We start from the raw sequence: 20,254 nt of genomic DNA, 5'->3' as shown, positions 1-20,254 counted from the left end.
AATATAAAATGACTAATAAAATAAATCATTAATATAAAATGACTAAGAAGGAAATGAGATGTTTTGATGCTTGAAGGTTGAGGACATTTTCATGTTTTTTTTTTTCTGATACAATCTATTTTGATCTATGATAGAGACTTTTTAAGCTTTCTCTTCTCTTTATAAAACTACTAAAATACTTTCTAAAACAACTTTGTCAGAGTAAGAGTTTACATATTGTAGATTTTAGGATCATCTTGCTGAACAAAACATCCAAGTATCATATTTTCTGCAGTAACCTGACAGCAAGTGGAAAGATCTCATTGGCCTTTATTTGGCAACAATATTCTCATTCACGGTGTGTACATAATCTTCTACGTTTCTTACTTATTTATGACCTGCATCTGATGACTTACACACACGCGCACAAAAGTACACACGCGCACACACACACACACACACACAATATATGATGAGTTATTTATATTTTTTTTTTACATGTTTTGGTGCTGGGAACAGAAAAGAGGATTTGAAATATCTTGACTGACAGCATTTCGTCTTTTTGAATATATTTCTCTTTTATCGCCGGCTGATAAATACACAATAGCACAGATTTTAAATCTTTGTCATGGTTTTCGTGTTCCTCAGCGCTGTGGGAGAAGCTGCTGCACACACAGGCCTCTCTACAGGAAAATGTGAAATGTGCATGTCAGGCTTCTCACTAAAATTAAAGCATGGACATTGAAATGCATGTCACAAACCAACACCAACACACACTCTCTTTGAATGCACAAAAGGGGGTATTTTTGAAATGTGTGTCATTTTTCTAGCTCTGTCCTCTCCTTCCTGAGTGAAATGATTCCAGCATGTCTTTATACCCTCAAGTGCCCATGAAGTAACCGGCTCTAAATCCAATCAGTAAATGTGACAGCTTAAAGTGCTGCCTTCAGGGCCAGAAACAATATATAAAATATGTATTTAATCCTAAGTCTGTCTAAAAAACAGCCAAAAACCAGTCTCTACCTACAATGGTACATTAAGCTCAGCATGGGAACCTGTTCTGGGATTTAAATTCAATTAGCCTTGTTGACCTTTGAGGCCAGCTCAGCCAGTTATTCTCCTTTTTTATTTATCTTTTTATCTATTTTTTTCCCCAAGATCTTGAAATGTCTTTTCTCTGGCTGTTCTGTGAAGTGTTCGATAATTGACACTCTTAAAGGACAAGATTCTAAATTAAATACTGTTAATGTGCAAAGCTGTGTAATTTCACTGATTTAAAATATGTAACATGGCAGTAACACAAACAGAAAAAAGCTGGTTTGTCAGTAAAACAGTATTTAAAAATGCAAAATCCCCCAACATGTCAACTTGTCTACTCTTTGTGAAAGTTGTCTTATTCATATGGGGATGAATATGAAATAAATCCATGGATAATACAATTTTATTTTTGGAATTTACATAAGTTAATGCAACGTGCAATGAAGACAGAAAATGATTAGTGAAACATCACCTCGGGGTGATCCTTTTTTTTTACATGCCTCCTGGTGTGTATCCCATACTATTTCTCAACATTTTATGAAAGTGAAACACAACTTATGAATTTATGGAAATTTATTTATGGAATTTATGGAAATGTACGCTGTAAAGTCACTAAAGACAGGCTGAGAAGAGAAATTTCTTCAGTAACATTATTTGATCTGTCGAATCAGTCAACTTTTTTCACATTTCTCATGCTGCATTTTCCAATTTTTACATTTTGAAATTTGAAATTAAAATTAAATACACTGGGAATCATGAAAATTCATCATGTCATTCATGTTAATTCACTGAAATAAGAGTGGCACAACAGGAAAAACCCTGGAGACGCAGGAGAGTAAAACATGAACACAAACAGAGAGCAACCATCTGTCTCAGCTGTGCTGCCTGTACACCAAACGCTGTAATAACCATGACAAGACGCCTTTGGGGAGGTTCAGAAGAAGTGAATCGGCAATGTAAATGTTAAATACCTTTTATAGTACTGTTTGTTTTGGAAGAGAGGAAAGGAATTACAAGTTCTGACTTGTTGGTCTGTTGTGTTGGGTGTTATAGAGTTGATGAGTAAATTAGTCTGGCATTTATAATCAGACTTTAATTTGGTTGTTAGGGATCACATTTATTCCAGGTTGTGAGCTGCAGATGAGTTGCTCAGGTGTGGCATTTTGAGAAGAGCTCTGGCAGGTTTCCAACAGAGCTGCATCTTCTTCTGCAAAAAGGCTGAGAGTGAGTGCAGCCATCGCAGAGACAGACGTCTGATCACATTAGACGGTTTAAGACTGTGGCGTCTCCTTCATCCTGAGAAGAGGAGGATGATTTTCTGAGGATTCACTTCATTACTGAAGCTCTGTGAAGTCTTTTTCCTGCTGCTCTGCTCTCAGGTCCCAAGCTCTTCTCATGTTCCACTTTTCATCGTTCACTTTGAGGGATAGATTTTGTCTATATGAATGTCATCATGATTATTGATCTGATTCTTTTCCAATTCCCTTATTGATTCCTGTGGATTTTCTGTGTAGAAAGAGGTGGGCCTTATGGTTACAGTTTTCCCTTCCTGATGTCACAGAGACATTGACCATTGACTGTCTAGATATATAATATAAATACATTATCATTTTATCCTTAGACATCTGTGTTTAATTGTGTCCTAATTAAATATCCCATATAAAACAGTGACCTTGACCTTTAACCTTTGATCGTTGAGGGCAAAAGGATATTTGTGACAAATTTGAAGAGATTCCCTTTAGCTGCATACTGTTCCTGAGATACTGTCTTCACAACAAAGGGACACATTTCTTCAGTGTTCACTTAATGAACTGTTTCGTGGACCAATGACTGGTTGCAGTCTAAATCCTGGAGGCAAATTCACTGAATTCAGTTCATCAGTACTTCTTCAGTGCTGACCTGGACTGTTTTTGATTACTTAATGGGACATCTGCAATATCACTTCTCTCTTGTTGCTGGTGTGTGTATTTATAATCCATTTGGCTTCAGTCCATTTGTGTTACAAATAAGACCAGGCTTCTATTGATATTGTGGATAATGGAGGCTTGGAGGACTAGTTCAACATGGGAAATATCTTGATTTGATTTCTGCTGACAGTGAGATGAGAAGATCAATACCACTCTCACTTCTTCAGAGGAAACAGAACCTTGAAACAAGGTGGGGGGGCTTGTAATCCCTGCACGATGCCAATTTCACACTTTGGTATTTGTACAGATTAAACAAATGAGATTTAACATGTTAGGTGTTGAGCTTTAGAGCTGCTGGCAGGTGCCTTTTGTTGCCACTGGACAAACCCAGGCAAGCTGTTTTGCTAAGCTAGGCTAACCGTCTCAGGTAATGTTATGGCTGAGGGGGAGAATTATGGAGCTGTTAATGTTAAGAAAGCAAATTTATATTTTTTTGCTTAAAGCAGAAGTAAGTGATATATTTGTGTTAATATAAGTCTTAAATAGTTCTATCTTCCGACAGCAATCACTTCTATAGAGTGTTTGGACCGAAACACGGGTCTGTCAGTCACTCTGCTCTGCTCTGAGCCGAGGAGAAAACATTTCTCGTATCCTACAGTTTTTATCCAATAAGGAGAGAGAACGGCATGCAGGGCTGTGTGTGCAGCCAAGGGACGCCGTGAATGCGGTGACGTAGGGACGAGGACTGTTATGGTGCGTTCAAGGCAGCCCGTAACTCATGTTTTTCCGACCTGTGAAGTCGTACCAGTTCGATCTGGTATGAGTTCACGGGTCGGAAGTTACGAGTGGCCGTTATAGTGACTTTCACAGGTAAAACAGGTCGGAAAAACACGAGTGGGTTGCCTGGAACGCTACAAAGTCGTAAGTTGTGACTTGAAGCTGTAATTTACGGTTTCAAAAGCCTGCCTGGAACGCAGCATTAGCCAAAACGACCGGATCGCTTACTTCTGCTTTAAATTCCAAACCATTTTTTAATTTCCCTTGGCTTGAATTGTGTTTCTTTTGATTCCACTATTTATTTATTTTCCCGTCACACAAGATCAGTGTGAAAAAAAAGAGTTTGATTTATGTGTTTAGCTTTGGTTTGGAGGAAGGGGGGGGGTTACATTTATTACTTTTTATTTCTTTCATTTAGCTCCTTTTTGTGAGTTGATAATAATTCTGCATTCATCACGATATGACAGTTTGTTTTCGTAACCTTAGAAATGACACAATGTAAAAGTTAATCTCTTGAAGAAAGTCAAATAATTAGTACGAATTTAAGTTTTTCTTTTTTTTTGTGGGGGAGGGGAGGCATTGAAGACTCACCCTGCCACGCTGCTGTTGGCCGAGCTCTCAGCGATCTGTGAGCTGGCGATCCACTTGGTCTCTCCCACCACCGTCCTGGCGTGGGGCAGGCGGCCCACGTCTTTCACCGTCATCATCAAGTGGCGCGATGACTTGAGGACCCTGACGGCCTCGTCGTGCGGGATGCTCAGGAAGCTGCGGCCGTTCACCTCCAGGATCTGGTCTCCGACCTGCAGGGGAGGAAGGGAACAGAGAGGCGTGGCGGGAGGGGCTGAGCAAGGTAGTGAGGACGGACCAGGCAGACACTGTCACATACACAGGTTCATGGATCGAGGGTCACAGATGGGTGATGTAACGGATGGAGGTGGTGGAGGCGTATACATTATTGAATGGATCAGAGAGAGATAATGAGGTTGTAGGTTTCTTGTTGGAAGCTGTGGATCTCTCAGGTTAGGCAACGAGCAGAAATAATTACACAAAGATGAAAGTATAGCGTGATCGCAGAAGGGTTCAAGAACAGAACTGTTTAATATGTAATTGAAAACGCTTTCATATGTAGTTTCACATCCCATCAGGGGGGCTGAGCCTGCAGGCGGGAGTATAATGGAGTCCAAACCAAAGCCCACCTTGGACAAGGTCGACTCTCTGAGGTGTATCAGAGACCCTCATCTGTACTCATGAAGCTGAAGCACCATCTCACCTCCTGCCCCACTGCTCTGGATCTGAATGTCCGCCTCGCTTGGCTGAACCTCACTGGTATCTCTGACTTCTCTATCCAACCACTCTGGACTAATTCATTTGTATTACACCTGCACTGACTGACTTACTGCTCAGCTGCCATGCCGTCTACCACAGCCCGACATCTAGTGTTATACCACACTGGCCAAATGCTGCATAGTGCTGTGTGACACTGCATAGGTAATTCACTGCTGTGGACAATCCAACATATATTTCTGCTGTACTTGGAAACATATGACACAAACACAAATACTGTACACCTTTTCTATTTATATTCCCATTGTAGATAATGCCAGTTTTATCTATGTGTATTATATTTTTTATTTCCGTTTTATTTATTTGTGCCTCTCTTGAATGTAAGCTACTGGAACACTTTAATGTCCCTTTGAGATTAATAAAGTCTCCTCCTATCTCTGTGATAGAGTTGTGCACCACTTCCAATATTTCTGTGCCTGAGCAGAGAGCTCATCAATCAGCACACAACACACTGTAAAAGGTTTCAGCTTCAACATTTTATATTATAAGTGACCAATAATGTGAAAGTCATACTGCAGAAAACTTGTATCCCCTTAGGTAAAGAAATAAATGTCAGGTAGTCAGGTCATCTTGGTGCCTTTCACTTTATTTACTCCCCTAACTGTAACTGTCACTATGGTTGTATAACAAATTAGTCAGGGAGGAGGGGCTCACCACTCCCCCTTTGCAAAACAGCACAGAGTTGCTGCTATCGAACATTAATTTATCTGGCATTTAGACTTGATATAGTGTTTAGCATTTTATAAAACTCTCTAAATGTCATTTTCTGCCTTTTTTGTTTTATTCCCAATTTACCGTGGCCATCCAACCATGGCTCACAGTCATTTCAGCATTCTCTCTCTCTGAGCAGCAGAAAATGCAAACTAGACATTCACAATCTCATATGTTTCAGTTTCTTGGGTCTTTTCCAACAACCTGAGGTGCCCTTGCAGCAGATATGTTACTGCTAATGCACACACAGTGCAGCACCTCCACATAAACCTCCACCTTTATCAGCCCCTGCAATGGCACAATGTGTAATCATTTGTGGTAGGGGCCATTTAATTGCAAATAAGAGGCACATAATCAAAGCTGTACTTAAAAATGCAATCAATCAATCCATGCTAACAAGCGCCACTATAGTGAGAGAACACACACACACACACACTCCTGCCACAGCAAACACTTCTTATTCGTGCTGTCAGGCTGAGCTGAATCCTCAGGGATGAGAGACAGATTTTAAGACAGATTACAAGCTGTTTGTTCCAGCTGTATGCACAACATAAAGCCACTAAAAAGAGTCAATTATCTGTTTCTTATTGACTTTTTACAGCATTTGACAACCTTGAAGCCCAGTTTCATGTGAGCTCAGAGCCGTTTATTTCACTTTCACTTGGAGTTGACACAGTCTGAGAACACACATGGCTGACACAGATACACAGACACACCATCCTGTCTATTGCTATCACTGTCACTTAAAGATACATGAACTTCCCACTTGAGACACTTCATGAAAATCATTACATTACCACATATTTTTTTGTCTCCATGAAGCTGTTGTACAGTTGAAGTGTGCGCACAGTCACAGACAGCTTTCTCCAAACTATGTTCAGCCAATGTGTGAATGTTATGTTTTAGGGGTGGGAGAAAAAATCGATTCACATAGATATCGCAATATCTTTTTTGACGATTTTTAAATCGATTTTTTTTTCAAAAATCGAATTTTTTTTTTTTTTAATTTTTTAAAATATTGTGCAATGTGTATTTGTTAGCCTCTTTTACATACAGGGAGTACAGGCTTTGAAAAGGGTTTAAGTTCACTTTATAATGGAGTATGTTAATTTATAGGCTTCTACAGTATTTGTGTGCAGATAAATGTTAAAAATGCAGACTAAAAATCGAGAGCAATTTAAATCGAATCGCCATCCAAAAAATCGTAGAAGAATCGAATCGGGAGAAAAGCATATCGTCCCAGCCCTATTATGTTTCTTAAAATGCTATTTGAGATTTCTGCAAAATAAACAGTGAACAGTGGAAACTACCGTACTTTCCTGTCAAAGTATTTAGAGTCCTGCTTAACTGTTTCACATTTTTCATCCAAACTGAATGAAATCTTTTAGTTATTAATTTGCCAGCTTCTGCTTACACAATGCAGAAGAAAAATGACAGCTGCGCAACACCTCACTTAGTGATCACACAAATTGCTTTCAATTATTTTGCTGATTTCACTGCTCACTTTTGTGTACACCACTGGGCGGCTGTTATTATAATAATAATAATTATCATTGTTACTATTACAATCATCATTATCATTATTCCTCTCCTTCTCTCTCTGCCATCAATATTATGAAGAGCATCCTGGGCCTACTCTATTGGAAAAGGGCCTCGAGCTAACTTCTGTTGTCATTTTGTGCCATATGAATTAACACTAACTTAAGGATTAAACTACAGTAAATGTGGAGCAGTGAATAAGTGAATGAGGGAGTGGCTGCAGCCTATGACTCTGAAACTGAAGCAGTACGGTCAGTGACTGCCTGGCCAGACGAGCTTTGGTCAAGGTCCAGTGACCATTTGTAACTTCAGTGCTCTGCAGAGTCTTTATCGACGCCTCAGTGAAAAGTGCAACACTGTGATGTGATCAAGCGGAGCAGGGTCAGAGGCAACATGACTGAAGGAGCTAAATACCCAGACGTCACTGAAAAGAACCTGCTCACATCCTCAGACAGGGGTCAAAGTTCACCTTTCAGTGACATGGACCATGGACCTGAAACACACAGTCAAGAAAATGCTGCAGTGGCCTTATGATACACCTGTATCATCCATCCAATGGGCCTGCTAGGATTTCCCAGAAAGAGCAGGGAAAAATGGCTAAATCCAGCTAGGTGTATACAGTTTGTAGAGACTCACGCAAGAGGATTTGAGGCTGTAACTGCTGCTTGAGCTGCTTCTAGAAAGAACCTGATACGTAAATGAATCAATTAAATGTCTTCTCTGATCCACGTGCACCCCGTAGCGTTCTTATGTGCATGTAGAAATGTCACAGTGGGGGCGCGCAGGTGTAAATGATGAAATTCTACCGAGTGGGTTTCAGGGACCCGGCGCGGCTCCGTCACACTGTCACTTCTTACCGCGACACTTTAATGGAACAGAGCCGTCGTTAATGTTATCACTAACACCTGTGCTTCTCCTGCTATGACAAGTCAAAACGTCTGCTGTGAAAAAAGGTCTATTAGTTGCCATGGTGATGGAGAGTGTGGGGGGGGGTGATATGCAGCAGGGTGTAGAATCAGACTGGTGGATGCTGAAGTTTCGTACACTCCCGGTACACCCACTCTTTCCTTTTCTTTAGTTTTATTTCTGGCTTTTTTTTTTTTTTTTTTGCGTGAGTAGAATATGAAGCAGCCACTTTAAAGTTACTTGTTGTCTTCTGTTTCCTCTCAGTTGGTTTTATGTAGAGAAATTAAAAAGTCAGTCCATATTGTATTTTGTTCAGCGGTCTGAAGCACGGCGTGTCAGCAGCATTTAATCAAGTCACATTATTGCACCTGTTGTCTGTGACAAATGAACACACTTTGATTCTGGCTCTTATTACTTGCTGATGAAGTTTTATGACCCTGCTGGCCTCATTTAAAACCACACTGGTAATTACAGCCCAGCATAACAGATAACGTCAATATTCAATATTAATCTTCCACTATACTTTTTTATTATCCTAATGTTTTAGGACAGATCATCAATACCTCAGAACACGATCTCCTTCATAAGCTACTTGTTGTTCTCTTCCATAAAGGAACGTGCTCACTGTGCTGCTGCATCTCCTGCCATCATCATCTTGCACTTCCGCTCTCCCTTTCTCTCTCTCTCATTATGCCTCTATTTGAGAGTAGATGGGCCCTGTCCTGAGCCACAACCACTTCATTTTTTCATGATCAATCTCTGTGTCGCACCAGAGGCGCTCCAGCATCGCGGCATTCTGGGCAATTAAACAACAAGCAGTGGCCATGGTGTTTACGATTAAAACTCTAATCAATGCTGCTTCGCAATAATAACACATTCTTCATACGGAGGGAGAGGAAAACAACTGAGGCGGCAGGAGGAGTTGGAGCTCCACTGACCGTGGTGACATGCATGCCTCACAGTTTTACTGAAACTCTCCCAATTACAAACCTGGGATGTCCAAGATGATTCTCACTGCAGCTGTGAGCACACACCTGCATGTGACTGGAGATTCACCAGGACCAGACAAGAGAGCTTCTGTGGTTTTTGAGACAAATCTATGGAAATATGTAGAAGTAAACAAGCTGTCGTCACTCACATGTGTCACATATGAAGGGTATGACCAGCTTTTATACAGAATTTACCAGTGCATCCTGATATATAAAATATAACCATCAATATTTCACATTGTATTACTGTGTACCAAATACAGCACTTCATTTTGATTCCCTAACACACTTCCCTGCTGTCTTTAACACTCACCAGAGCCTCAAATGTATCTTCCTAGAATAATAGTCCCCAGTGTCCCATTTACATGTCTGTGAACAATAAAACTACAACGACCAGCTGTTTAAGGAAACAACTGAGGCTTTTATTTATTTATTTATTTATTCTAGAAACTACATAATGCAGGGTTTTTTTTCCCCCTCTCTCCTTCTTAGATTTACATCTTTTCCAGGATCCACTGGCTGAACACAAAGTCAGAACTAATTTCAGACTAATGTTCTCAGGCTGAGCTAACATCCACAGTCACACACTGCAGGCCACTCTCATTCATCAAAGGGAAGGGGCAATTACTGGGATCAGTTCAGCCATCTACTTCATAATGTCAGTGAACCTGCATTTTGCTGGACTATGTCACCGCAGTAATGGCAGCATCAGAGGAGAGAGTGCAACACTTTAATCAGCAGGCAGATTAGTCTATAAACTCTGCGGCGTAATCCACGATGATAATGCCACTAAAGCTGTAAACTCTGGAATAGAAGTTGCTCAGTTAGGAACAAAAATATAAAAGAAGAAAAAAAAAAACTGCAGCACCACCAACAATTATCATCTCTCTCTGCCTTACAAATAATCCCTAAAAGAAAAAGATCCTGTCCATTTGTAGGCAGATTTAAATGCAAATTAAAGTGCATCGCTTGGCAAGTGATAAGTGATGAATCATATTCTTGTCTTCTTCTGCTCAGACTAATTGACCCTAAAAATATATTCTGGCTCTTTCCTCAGCTCTCTCTTCTTTCTGCCTTCATGAGATGACTTTGTGATCACAACACCAGGAGGGTGGCACAGATATCTGGTCGCCTCAACAACGGCTATAGTTTCACACCGAATTACAATTTGTTTCCAGTATGTTGTTTCCGATTCATGGAAAAATTAGTACTTTCATAAAAGTGTACGTACTGATGATTCACAGTATGTAATCAGTTTTTAGTCAAGCAGCTTTACGTATAAGTAAGGCCATCTTTGGTTGTTTTTTTTTCCAAGTGGCACTATAGGCTGCATGTTGTTAAAGGGATAGTTCAACATTTTGGCAAATTGGCCCATTGCCATAATCCCTATAGTTGAGTAGTAGTAGAGGCAAATGCAGAGACTGTTTGCCGAAAAACTGTCCCCGACGGGAACACGCATCAGCGGTTTTGCATGAATTTATCTCGAAAACAACTCTGTCTCGTAACGTTGTGTTATTATCTCATAGCGTGGTGAATGTGCAGGTCACAACTTGTCCATCAGAGCATTTTGGAGTTGTTGGATTTTGTATTTGATGAGTTTGATGAGGGAAACCAAGAAATCCCATTAGCCTCTGTAGCGCAGCTCTGAGCAGCTCGTGGCTCTGCTCCGCCGTTCTAAAAATAACTTGCACCGACAATTAAGGTAACGAACCTACTGCTAAAACTAAAGGGATTATGGCAATGGGCCTGAACTATCCCTTTAAGTCTATTAAATGTTGTAAAATGTCTAGACTAACTTATTTGCTTTCTCCCACAGAGTGAACAGAAACGGCCTAGTTGAATCAGACATCCCAGTGATACAAGGATATGATAATGATCGTGTGCCATGTCGTACAACAATAAACTAAACTAAGCTTTTTAGTGCCTGACAATTAAAAAAATGTTATGAAGTCAAATGAAATATGGCATATTATTATTTGTAATCCATGAATACACAATAGCCATGTGTTCATTCATCCGCTGCAACATTTCATAAATTGCCAATGTGTCTTGTACAGTATAAACACAGACTATGACATCTGCTGTAGAGCAGTGACAGCAGACAGCAGAGAGATGAGCAGATGGACCATTACACTCCCCTGGACTTGTATTACTTGAACCATTTGATCAGAACTATTGTCAGTGACTCCTTTGACACTATCAGCGTTGTGTGACGAACAGCCTGGGTCAGACGGCTCAGGGCTGAATGGAGGGGCACGCCGAGGGGAGATAGAGGGATAAAGTGGCAGCTCCGGACCGCTGATCTCTAAAGCTACATTAAGAAGTGAAGCAGTTTTATCTGGCCTTTTGGTGCCTCCATCACTTAAATGCTTCCTTTTCTTTCCATAGCACTGTCTCCCTTTGTCCTGCTGTTGAGACTTATCACACTGTGTTCACATAAATCCACAACTGATCTGAATCTAGCAGTTCACACTCAGAATGTGTCACAAATGGTATTAATGCCAGATGTCATTAGATATTAGTTTCTCACCCTTATCTAAGTGGTTATGGGGAGTGTTTACAATAATCTCTGACACAGTGGCTTAGGTCCAGGATGTTTTGTTCTTTCTCTGATTTAAAAAAAAAAATCCCTTTGATCAGTCTGTCTGTTTTGATTCATCTTTCTAGAAAGAGAAAAAACCATAGCAATTCATTCAACCCCTTATCAGACAGGGCCATTGTAATGTTTTTCCCCTTTTTGGGAAGTGTAATCCAATATGAGGGAGAGATTTGAAAAGAGCTAGAGATTAATGTTAAGCCTAAAAACTTACTCACCCTGCACAAAGGCCACATCACAACCAGTTTTTACTGCAACAACAGTCACTATTCATCACAACGTGCTGCACAATGTATAAGAGCTTAATGATAAACAGTTTGCAAGAAAGAAAAGAGGCATATTAACACGTGCAGTCTGTGTTATGACCAGTCTTTGTTTTAGGGTGTAAAGTTGACATCTGTCTGAGTTGCCCAGAGAACTTAGCTGAGTGAGACTCCATCATTTTGTCTGGCTTTTACTCAGCAGAGTCATTCAGATAATTCCTTAAACCCACTTCCTGGAGCAGACCACTGAAGTCTGACTATTTACTAGATTGAGTCTCTTTGTGGAACCAGTCCCAGGGGTGAAAATCATTGGAAGCTGCTGTGACTACTACCGACAAGAATAAATTGTCCTTTATCTCCTCTGCAGTGGCTGTTGATGGATATTTCAAAGTTAAAGCCGCATAAACAAAGCAAACAGATCTAAAAACTTAATGTGGTTGAAGTTTTGTATATATGTGCATTACATAAATTGGTTTTGTCAGTTGACTGGTGTCACGTGACATGGCTGTTATCATAACTCTTCCAAGACCACTGGACATCTGCAATGTACTGTAATCTTTCTTTAAATCTCTCCATTATCTTCTCTCTTTTCTTTACCTTTTTGTCGTCACACTTATGACGTCATTGTGTGCACCTGCAGATTGACAGCTGACTGAGAATTAGCAAATAACTGTAGAGGATGGAAACACGTACAAATGTGAACCCTGTAGTTGTTTGTTGGACGACGTCAGGTACAGTCTGTGTGGGATCTTTCTGCTGGGAACTCATAAAGGTAACTTCAGCTCTGTCAAGGACATTCACAAGGCACTATAACTGTGTGTCTCTAACCAGCTCTGAATCTGTCTCAAGTGATCTATCTCAATCACAGCTGTTCAATCATTCAGGACACTTCTTTTTTAGAAAAAGTGAGGAGCAGTGCGTGGGCTGCCGGTCTGCAGTCGTTGCCTCTCATATACTTGAGATCTCATGACGTTTCTCCTTCTCTGCCTCGGTCCCTTGGCAGTGGGAGCGGAGCAGTGGAGAGATTAGATATCGACTCGCATGCATCCGTCCAAATCCTCGTACCTTAGTCTTCTCTCTGGGCAGAAGTTGTAACAGATTAGAGTTTGTAGATGAACTGTAGCTGCTTTCCAAATGAATGGAGGGATGAACACATGGAGTGTGCAAAAGTCCTTACAAGTCCATACAACACATTTATCTTCAGCTTGAGACCTTCACTGGAGATGATTAAACTTTAATTGGACCCCCTGGCTCTTTTACATTTCATTGTATTGCTGAGTATTATCTGTGCAGCTTTCAACAAGTCATTTCTTGATTTCTTTTACTAGTTAAGCAGTCGACTGTACCTCTCATTAAACATAATTTTCTCCTCCAGCTATCCATCCTTGCTCTTTCATTCTCTTCCCTATCCTCTCTTTCCTCCTGCTGTCCTACTTTGTCTCTCCCTCCTCATCAGCCTCTACATCTCCCTCATACACTCTTTCCCTGCCACACTTTTCCTTTATTTGCTCTAATTATATTTCTTCACCTTTGCCCACTTCCTGCCCATCTACCAAGCTCCGCTGCAATTATTCACCATCAGGTGTTCCCATCGGCCAGTCCATCCTGCATTTCTGTTACCTCACATCCTAACAACGCTGACGAGACTTTCTGTTGAGAGAAAGAGAAAGCTCTTAACAGTATTGACTGTTTTTCTGGTGTAATGATCTTCAGTGTATGATGCTTTATTAAAAAGGTCACGGCATTTTTCCTCACAGACAGAAACACTCCAGGGAGCAGATAATTTGTAACCAAGTTGCGGACCTCTGTCACATCACTTACTTAAAACTCTTAACAACACAGCACTTTGAAAAACGTGGAGAGAAATGAATAGTGTCAGCTCTAAACCTTTTAAAAGTTAATAATGTCTTCAAACCAAGTAGGTATAAGGTTATTTAATGTAGACAAGACATATTGTGTCAAATAACACTGTGATGCTTTGGAAATATATACAATAAAAAGAATGTACCTTCAACCAGTAACCTGTGTATTATTATACCTCTGAAAGACTCCTCCAATGACAATCAGGTGTTCAATCTTGTTAACATCCACATGGTGTATAATACAAGATCACGAGTGAAGTAATCAGTTGATGCCATGACCGAGAGCTTCTACCTTGAACTGCAGCGACACAACAACAGACTATTGAAAGCAGCTTTAGACAGCCAGGGATAAAATATGTTACAAAACCGAAACAACCAGCCCTGTAAATGTGCAGGGATCAGGGAGTGGGAAATAAATACGTCTGAAAACCTTCAATAGAGAGTTTGCACAGCCAATAACACTGTTTGAGCAGCTGCCAGTTACAAGCTCACAAACAGCACTAACAAATAACTAGGCTTACCGTTCTGATTTGTCTTCTTGTCACTGATTTTGATCACAATAATCCCTTCAACAAATTCCTGAGTCTGGGTCTGCTGATGCTCAGACATGGCTGGGTCTCTCTGGTGTTTTCTCTTCTTACTATCTTGATGCGCTCTGGTCTTTGACCTCTCAGCCTGGAGTAAACAGTGGTCGTGTTTGGGGCACAAGACCTGCAGATTGTTCAGTGATGAAATAGACTAGAGAGTGGAGTAGATGAGGTTAGTTTACAGTCCCTGTTTTCACTTTTTATGTGGGAAAACCATGCTGAACACAGCAGAGGATATTTACTCAGTTTAGAACATGTCTGGACATGGACTTTAATGTAAATGTAATAAAATCTTTGCATTTAATATATTACTACAGTAGTTATAATACTGTACACTGAACAAAAATATAAATACAACACTTTTGCTTTTGCTCTCATTTTTTATGAGCTGAACTAAAGATCTAAAACTTTTTCTATATACCCAAAAAGTCTATTTCTTCTCAAATATTGTTCACAAATCTGTCTAAATCTGTGTTGGTGAGAACTTCTCCTTTGCCGAGATAATCCATCCACCTCACAGATGTGGCATATCGAGATGCTGATTAGACAGCATGATTATTGCACAGGTGTTCCTTAGGCTGGCCACAATAAAAGGCAACTCTAAAATGTGTAGTTTTATCACAGAGCACAATGCCACAGATGTCGCAAGTTTTGAGGGAGCGTGCAATTGGCATGCTGACTGCAGGAATGTCCACCAGAGCTGTTGCTGCTGCAACAATCGGTTTGCATAACCAAAGAATGTCTGCACAAACTGTCAGAAACCGTCTCTGGGAAGCTCATCTGCATGCTCGTCGTCTTTGGAGAGTTCTCTTTACTGCACAGGGCAGATGGCAGAGTGTATGGCGTTGTGTGGGTGAGTGGTTTGCTGATGTCAACGTTGTGGATCGAGTGGTCCATGGGGTTATGGTATGGGCAGGACAAGTGTATGTTATGGACAACGAACACGGGTGCATTTTATTGATGGCATTTTGAATGAGAACCCATTGAGCATGTTTGGGATGCTCTGCTTCAGCGTATACGACACCGTGTTCCAGTTCCTGCCAATATCCAGCAACTTCGCACAGCCATTGAAGAGGAGTGGATTAACACTCGACAGGTCACAATCAACAACCTGATCAACTCTATGCGAAGGAGATGTGTTGCCCTGCGTGAGGCAAATGTGGTCACACCAGATACTGACTGGTTTACTGACCCCCTGGACCACCAGTACAGTAAAACTACATATTTTAGAGTGGCCTTTTATTGTGTCCAGCCTAAGCAACACCTGTGCAATAATCATGCTGTCTAATCAGCATCTTGATGTGCCACACCTGTGAGGTGGATGGATTATCTCAGCAAAGGAGAAGTTCTCACTAACACAGATTTGTGAACAATATTTGAGAGAAATAGTTCTTTTGTGTACATAGAAAAAGTTTTAGATCTTTGAGTTCAGCTCATGAAAAATGGGAGCAAAAACAAAAGTGTTGTGTTTTTTGTTCAGTGTAATTTTGCTAACTAGAGTCAGCTACCCTGATCACTGATGAAAGAGCCAACTGATAAGCATAAACAACATTTAGCTTTGTCACTTACAGAACCACTGAGGTGATTATTACTATGAATTTGTATCATTTCATTTATTTGAGAAAACAAAAAATCATGCATTATTAAGTAGAACATATGAACCTGTCCCATTCCACCTGTGAAAGTCAAAGTTCAATAAAAAATAAAATAAAATAAAAATAATTTATGCGGTTCAGGTTGAAATGTTATCCTCCCTGATGATCAACGATGAGTGTTTATTGTTGTTTGTTTCATCCTTGTGTAACGGATGTGCACTCACTCCACCCATAAAAGACGTGCTAACCAACCTGCCAAGCAGTTGTCAACCTCTTGGCGAAGAGGTTAGCATCGTCGCCTCCGGTGCGGGAGGTCGTGGGATCAAACCCCACCTAGGGCAGGCCGTGAGAAACATAACGCAGAGGGCCAGATATGACATCGGCTACACTTGAGTAGGGCTGACCCAAAAAATTTGAAGCTTCTTCGAAGCTTCGATCATGAAAGTCTGTGATCGTTTTTTTTTGTTTTGCTCCTTTTTTCCTTTTTGACACCAGTTCTCATCGGCAATATTGTGACATTAGGTAGGCGACCTGCCTGATTTTGGAGATATGCAGTTTTTGTTTGCCATACTTTAATTATTTCCGCTACGATCGCGCACCCCCCCCCCCCTCCATTACGGTCGTCATCGCCGTCATCCCCCCGCCCCCCGCCCCGTGTCAGACGTTACGATCGCGCACCCCCCCGGCCGTCGAAGCTTCGATTTAAATCGATTTTATGTCCGCAAAGCTTCGATTATCAAAATATGATAATCGGGTCAGCCCTATCCTTGAGTATGTGTTAGTGTAGAGAGGGAAACAGAATACACAATATGTATTTGTATATTGTATATTGATCAATGTCTTTGGAATTCATTCCACCACTGGTCCTGTTTGAAAACAAGAGGATCTGCTGAGCATGAAGAACAACCTGATGATGCAACTCTGACAGCAGTGATGTGCAGTGAAACAAGACGTGTTGAGTGAAAGCTGAGTGGCTAAGCCTGACGGACTGATCCTGCCTGAGAACACTAATGACTCACGAATCCAGACTGCATCAAATAATCCCTCCACCACCACACGCTGGTGTGTTAAACTACATCATATGGAGTAGCCCAAAGCTAAGATCAGTGTGAGGAGTCGGGCCATGTGTACCGGACCAGCAGGAAATCTTTCTGCTTCTTGTCATTGGGGTTTAAAAAGGAATTCAAGCTGACATGTGGTTGGTAGTTCACAAAAACAAATCATTATCAGCCTGAGTCCGTGAGGTTTGTAAAAGAGCAAATTAAAAAACGATTGGATAGCATCTGGTGTTAAACAGCGCTTAACTGGTGGGTAGAAAGTTTCATGGCGTATCTTATTATTACAGGTGATAGGTGAAGTATAACATTTTTTGAGCATTTTTTGCCTTTATTGGCTAGTATAGTATAGAGAGACAGGAGATGGGGAGGCAGAGAGAGGGGGAATGACATGCAGTAAAGGGCCGCCCAATGCGGGACTCGAACAGGGGCAGATTGCAGCGAGGACTGTAGCCTCAGCATATGCGGTGCCTGCTCTACCAACTGCGCCACACCACAGGTAACCATTTATGAACTTTTCACTGTTTTATATCTATAAAATGTTGTGATCAACTCAAAGAAGTTTACTTCACACTGTTATGACACAATAACGGGGGATCTCCTTACTTTTCACTTTCATTGGAAACAAATTAAAGCTTGATCCGGATTAAACACTGCTAAATATTTCCATTATATCTTCTGATGTTTAACAGGTGAAATCACCTTCAACAATGAATTATTCATCTTCCACACACAGGGTTTCTCTGTAGTTCTGTAGTTTGCCCAGGGTGTTTCCTTTGTTAAACCCACAGTCGCTCACGACCGTTCAGACTCCTTCTTAAATTGGTGTGGCCTTATTATGTATCTAGACACCCTGAGGGAGCAAGTCTGCTGATATGCACTGATGTATTTTTAGTCACACTAGTGGCATAGCTCTGGGTGATTTCAGTCACTTTGGTCCAGACTATTATATAGATGGCATAAAATGTCATCCCGGCATTCATGGTTTCCACTGGACAATTACCAGTGACTTTAGGGATCCCTGACTTTCGTGTTTCACCAGTAAATTAAAGCAACTACTGGTTGGATTGAAGAGAAATTTGAAAAAAGAAAATCATGGTCCACAGAGGATGAATTGTAATAACTTTGACCATTAACTTAAACTTCATTATAAAAATGTTATGTCATTTGTCTGATACTCTGCTTTTTGACAAAATACTTAAGAAAGAACTCAGCATGTTAGCATGCTAAACTTTATCCTTGAGCCTAACCCTTTCAGTAACATTGAAGCCTGAGTACAGAGCCACTGAGTTGCTAACATGGCGGCACAATCTTTTTATTCATCAATGTCTAAAGGGTCTGAATTTGATTTTTTTTCTATGCAAGACTCTACCAATGAATAAAGACAAATCACTTTAACGATTGAAAATTTGAACCAAATGAAGTTTCTTTTAATTATCAATTTTTTATAGTTGTGAATACAGATGTCATCAACATAAAAACACTATTAATGAGAGTCAGCAGGGGGGAGTCAGACAAATGTTATTTCTAAATACTTTTTTTATGTCAGTGTATAAATGTATTTAATTGTTAAGACTTGTTATTTGTACATAAGACCAAATATCATACAAATAATCCTCAACAGAGTGGAAGGCCGAAAGAACATGACTAACATGACAGAGCAGGGCCTGCAAATCACGTTTCTTTTCTCCTTGTACAGTTGACGGAGACCTGACAGCCTGATCTCCCACAAGTTTCCTGAAATGACACATTTCCTCAGCAGCAGAGAGAGGAGCCAGGTTTAGAAGCAGCTCTTTGACCGTGAAACAAAGAAGTGAGTGATGAGCCTTTGGCCTCCAGCTCAGCGTCAGCTGCCATCTCGTTCAAACAAGCTCATGACTCTGAATGAAGTCAGATTTTTAGATACATTTCCCTTTTTAAGCAGCATCTAAAACCTTTTCCCCTGAACACAGTTCTTAATGAGAGTCTTAGTAGTTTAGACCTCACCTGATAGGATCACAGACCAGTGTGCTGATCACCCACTCTGACCAATAATCCTGTTAAACATTTCAGGGGATTCATCGCTTGGCTCATTGAAAACTAAGAAAGTTAGAACAGAATTAAAATTCCTGTCTGTTGTTTTCTAATCACTGTGTATTGAATCTGTAAATCTTTAGAAAGAAAAGAATCCTTTCAAGGATTGTGAAGAATGGAAAAAAAGGATAATTTCTGGATTTGATGAAGAAGCAACAATACATATACAAAAAGAAGAAATAGGGACAAAGCATGAGTGTAGCACAATAATCAGGGATGTTCCCGTTAGATCTACTGTTTTTAGAGTGTATTATACGCAGAATAAATTACACACGAGATCTGTAAGCTGCTTTCTGTCAGAGCCTCGGGATGATTTTCTGTGCAGTCAGTGCATTTTATCTGTTTACCTGCCAAATTGTTCGTTCCAGGAAACTCTGTGTTGAACTTTCATTGTCTATTCCCTGTTCGGCTCTGCTCTGTTTAATAAAGCAGTTTTAACAAAAGAATAGTCTGTGCGACAGAGCTCCTCTATGATTGGCTGCGCAGTGAGCTCAGTGCTGCTGAGAATGAGTCGTCACACAGCGAAGTGACGGCCACTTAAACCACAAATGTGGGTCATCCATAACCAATCAGTTTAATCTCATTCAGCAAGAAATACGAGCTTTCTGGGAACAACTGTTGAGGTTAATGCAGGCCCCGAAAATCAATTTGCTTAATCAGCCTTTTACTATAACAGATGGAGTTCCACCTGAACGCACCACTGTCTTTCTATGGTCTTTTCTATTATCTATGATTTTCTGTCATTAAACAACCTTAATTTTTCCACTTCTCCTGTGTTTAATTTGAAATGTTGATCCAAGAGAAGATGTATTTGTGGTTTTAAGAACAAACCCATCTCAGCATAGTTTTACATCTCTCAGGAAGCTCTCGAAACCCACGGGTCGGTGAACCAATCAGAAGGGACAATCTTCTAAATGTGATGAAACAAAAATAAACTGATTTTGAGAAATCACATCTTGCAAGGTTGCATGGTGGGTCCAGGTGGGCGGGACTTGGGGAATGTCTGAGTCATCACAAAGTTACAAAAGGGCTG

General features: G+C 40.5%; 1 protein-coding gene across 1 annotated transcript in view; it reads right to left on the bottom strand.

Moving 5' to 3' along the window:
* whrna (whirlin a) overlaps nucleotides 1-20,254 on the bottom strand; it is a gene marked incomplete at its 5' end in the record, with an annotated part of 162,336 nt that overhangs the window by 35,463 nt on the left and 106,619 nt on the right. The window contains one exon of the mRNA XM_083984146.1: nucleotides 4,293-4,501. Coding sequence (XP_083840272.1) covers nucleotides 4,293-4,501 — 209 coding nt within the window. The remainder of the gene's footprint in view (nucleotides 1-4,292; nucleotides 4,502-20,254) is intronic.

The sequence above is a fragment of the Trachurus trachurus genome (genome assembly GCF_905171665.1).
Source record: "Trachurus trachurus genome assembly, chromosome: 12".
Taxonomy (NCBI): Eukaryota; Metazoa; Chordata; class Actinopteri; order Carangiformes; family Carangidae; genus Trachurus; species Trachurus trachurus.
Note: the sequence above shows the minus strand (reverse complement) of the source record. Positions and strands in the feature narration are given on the sequence as shown.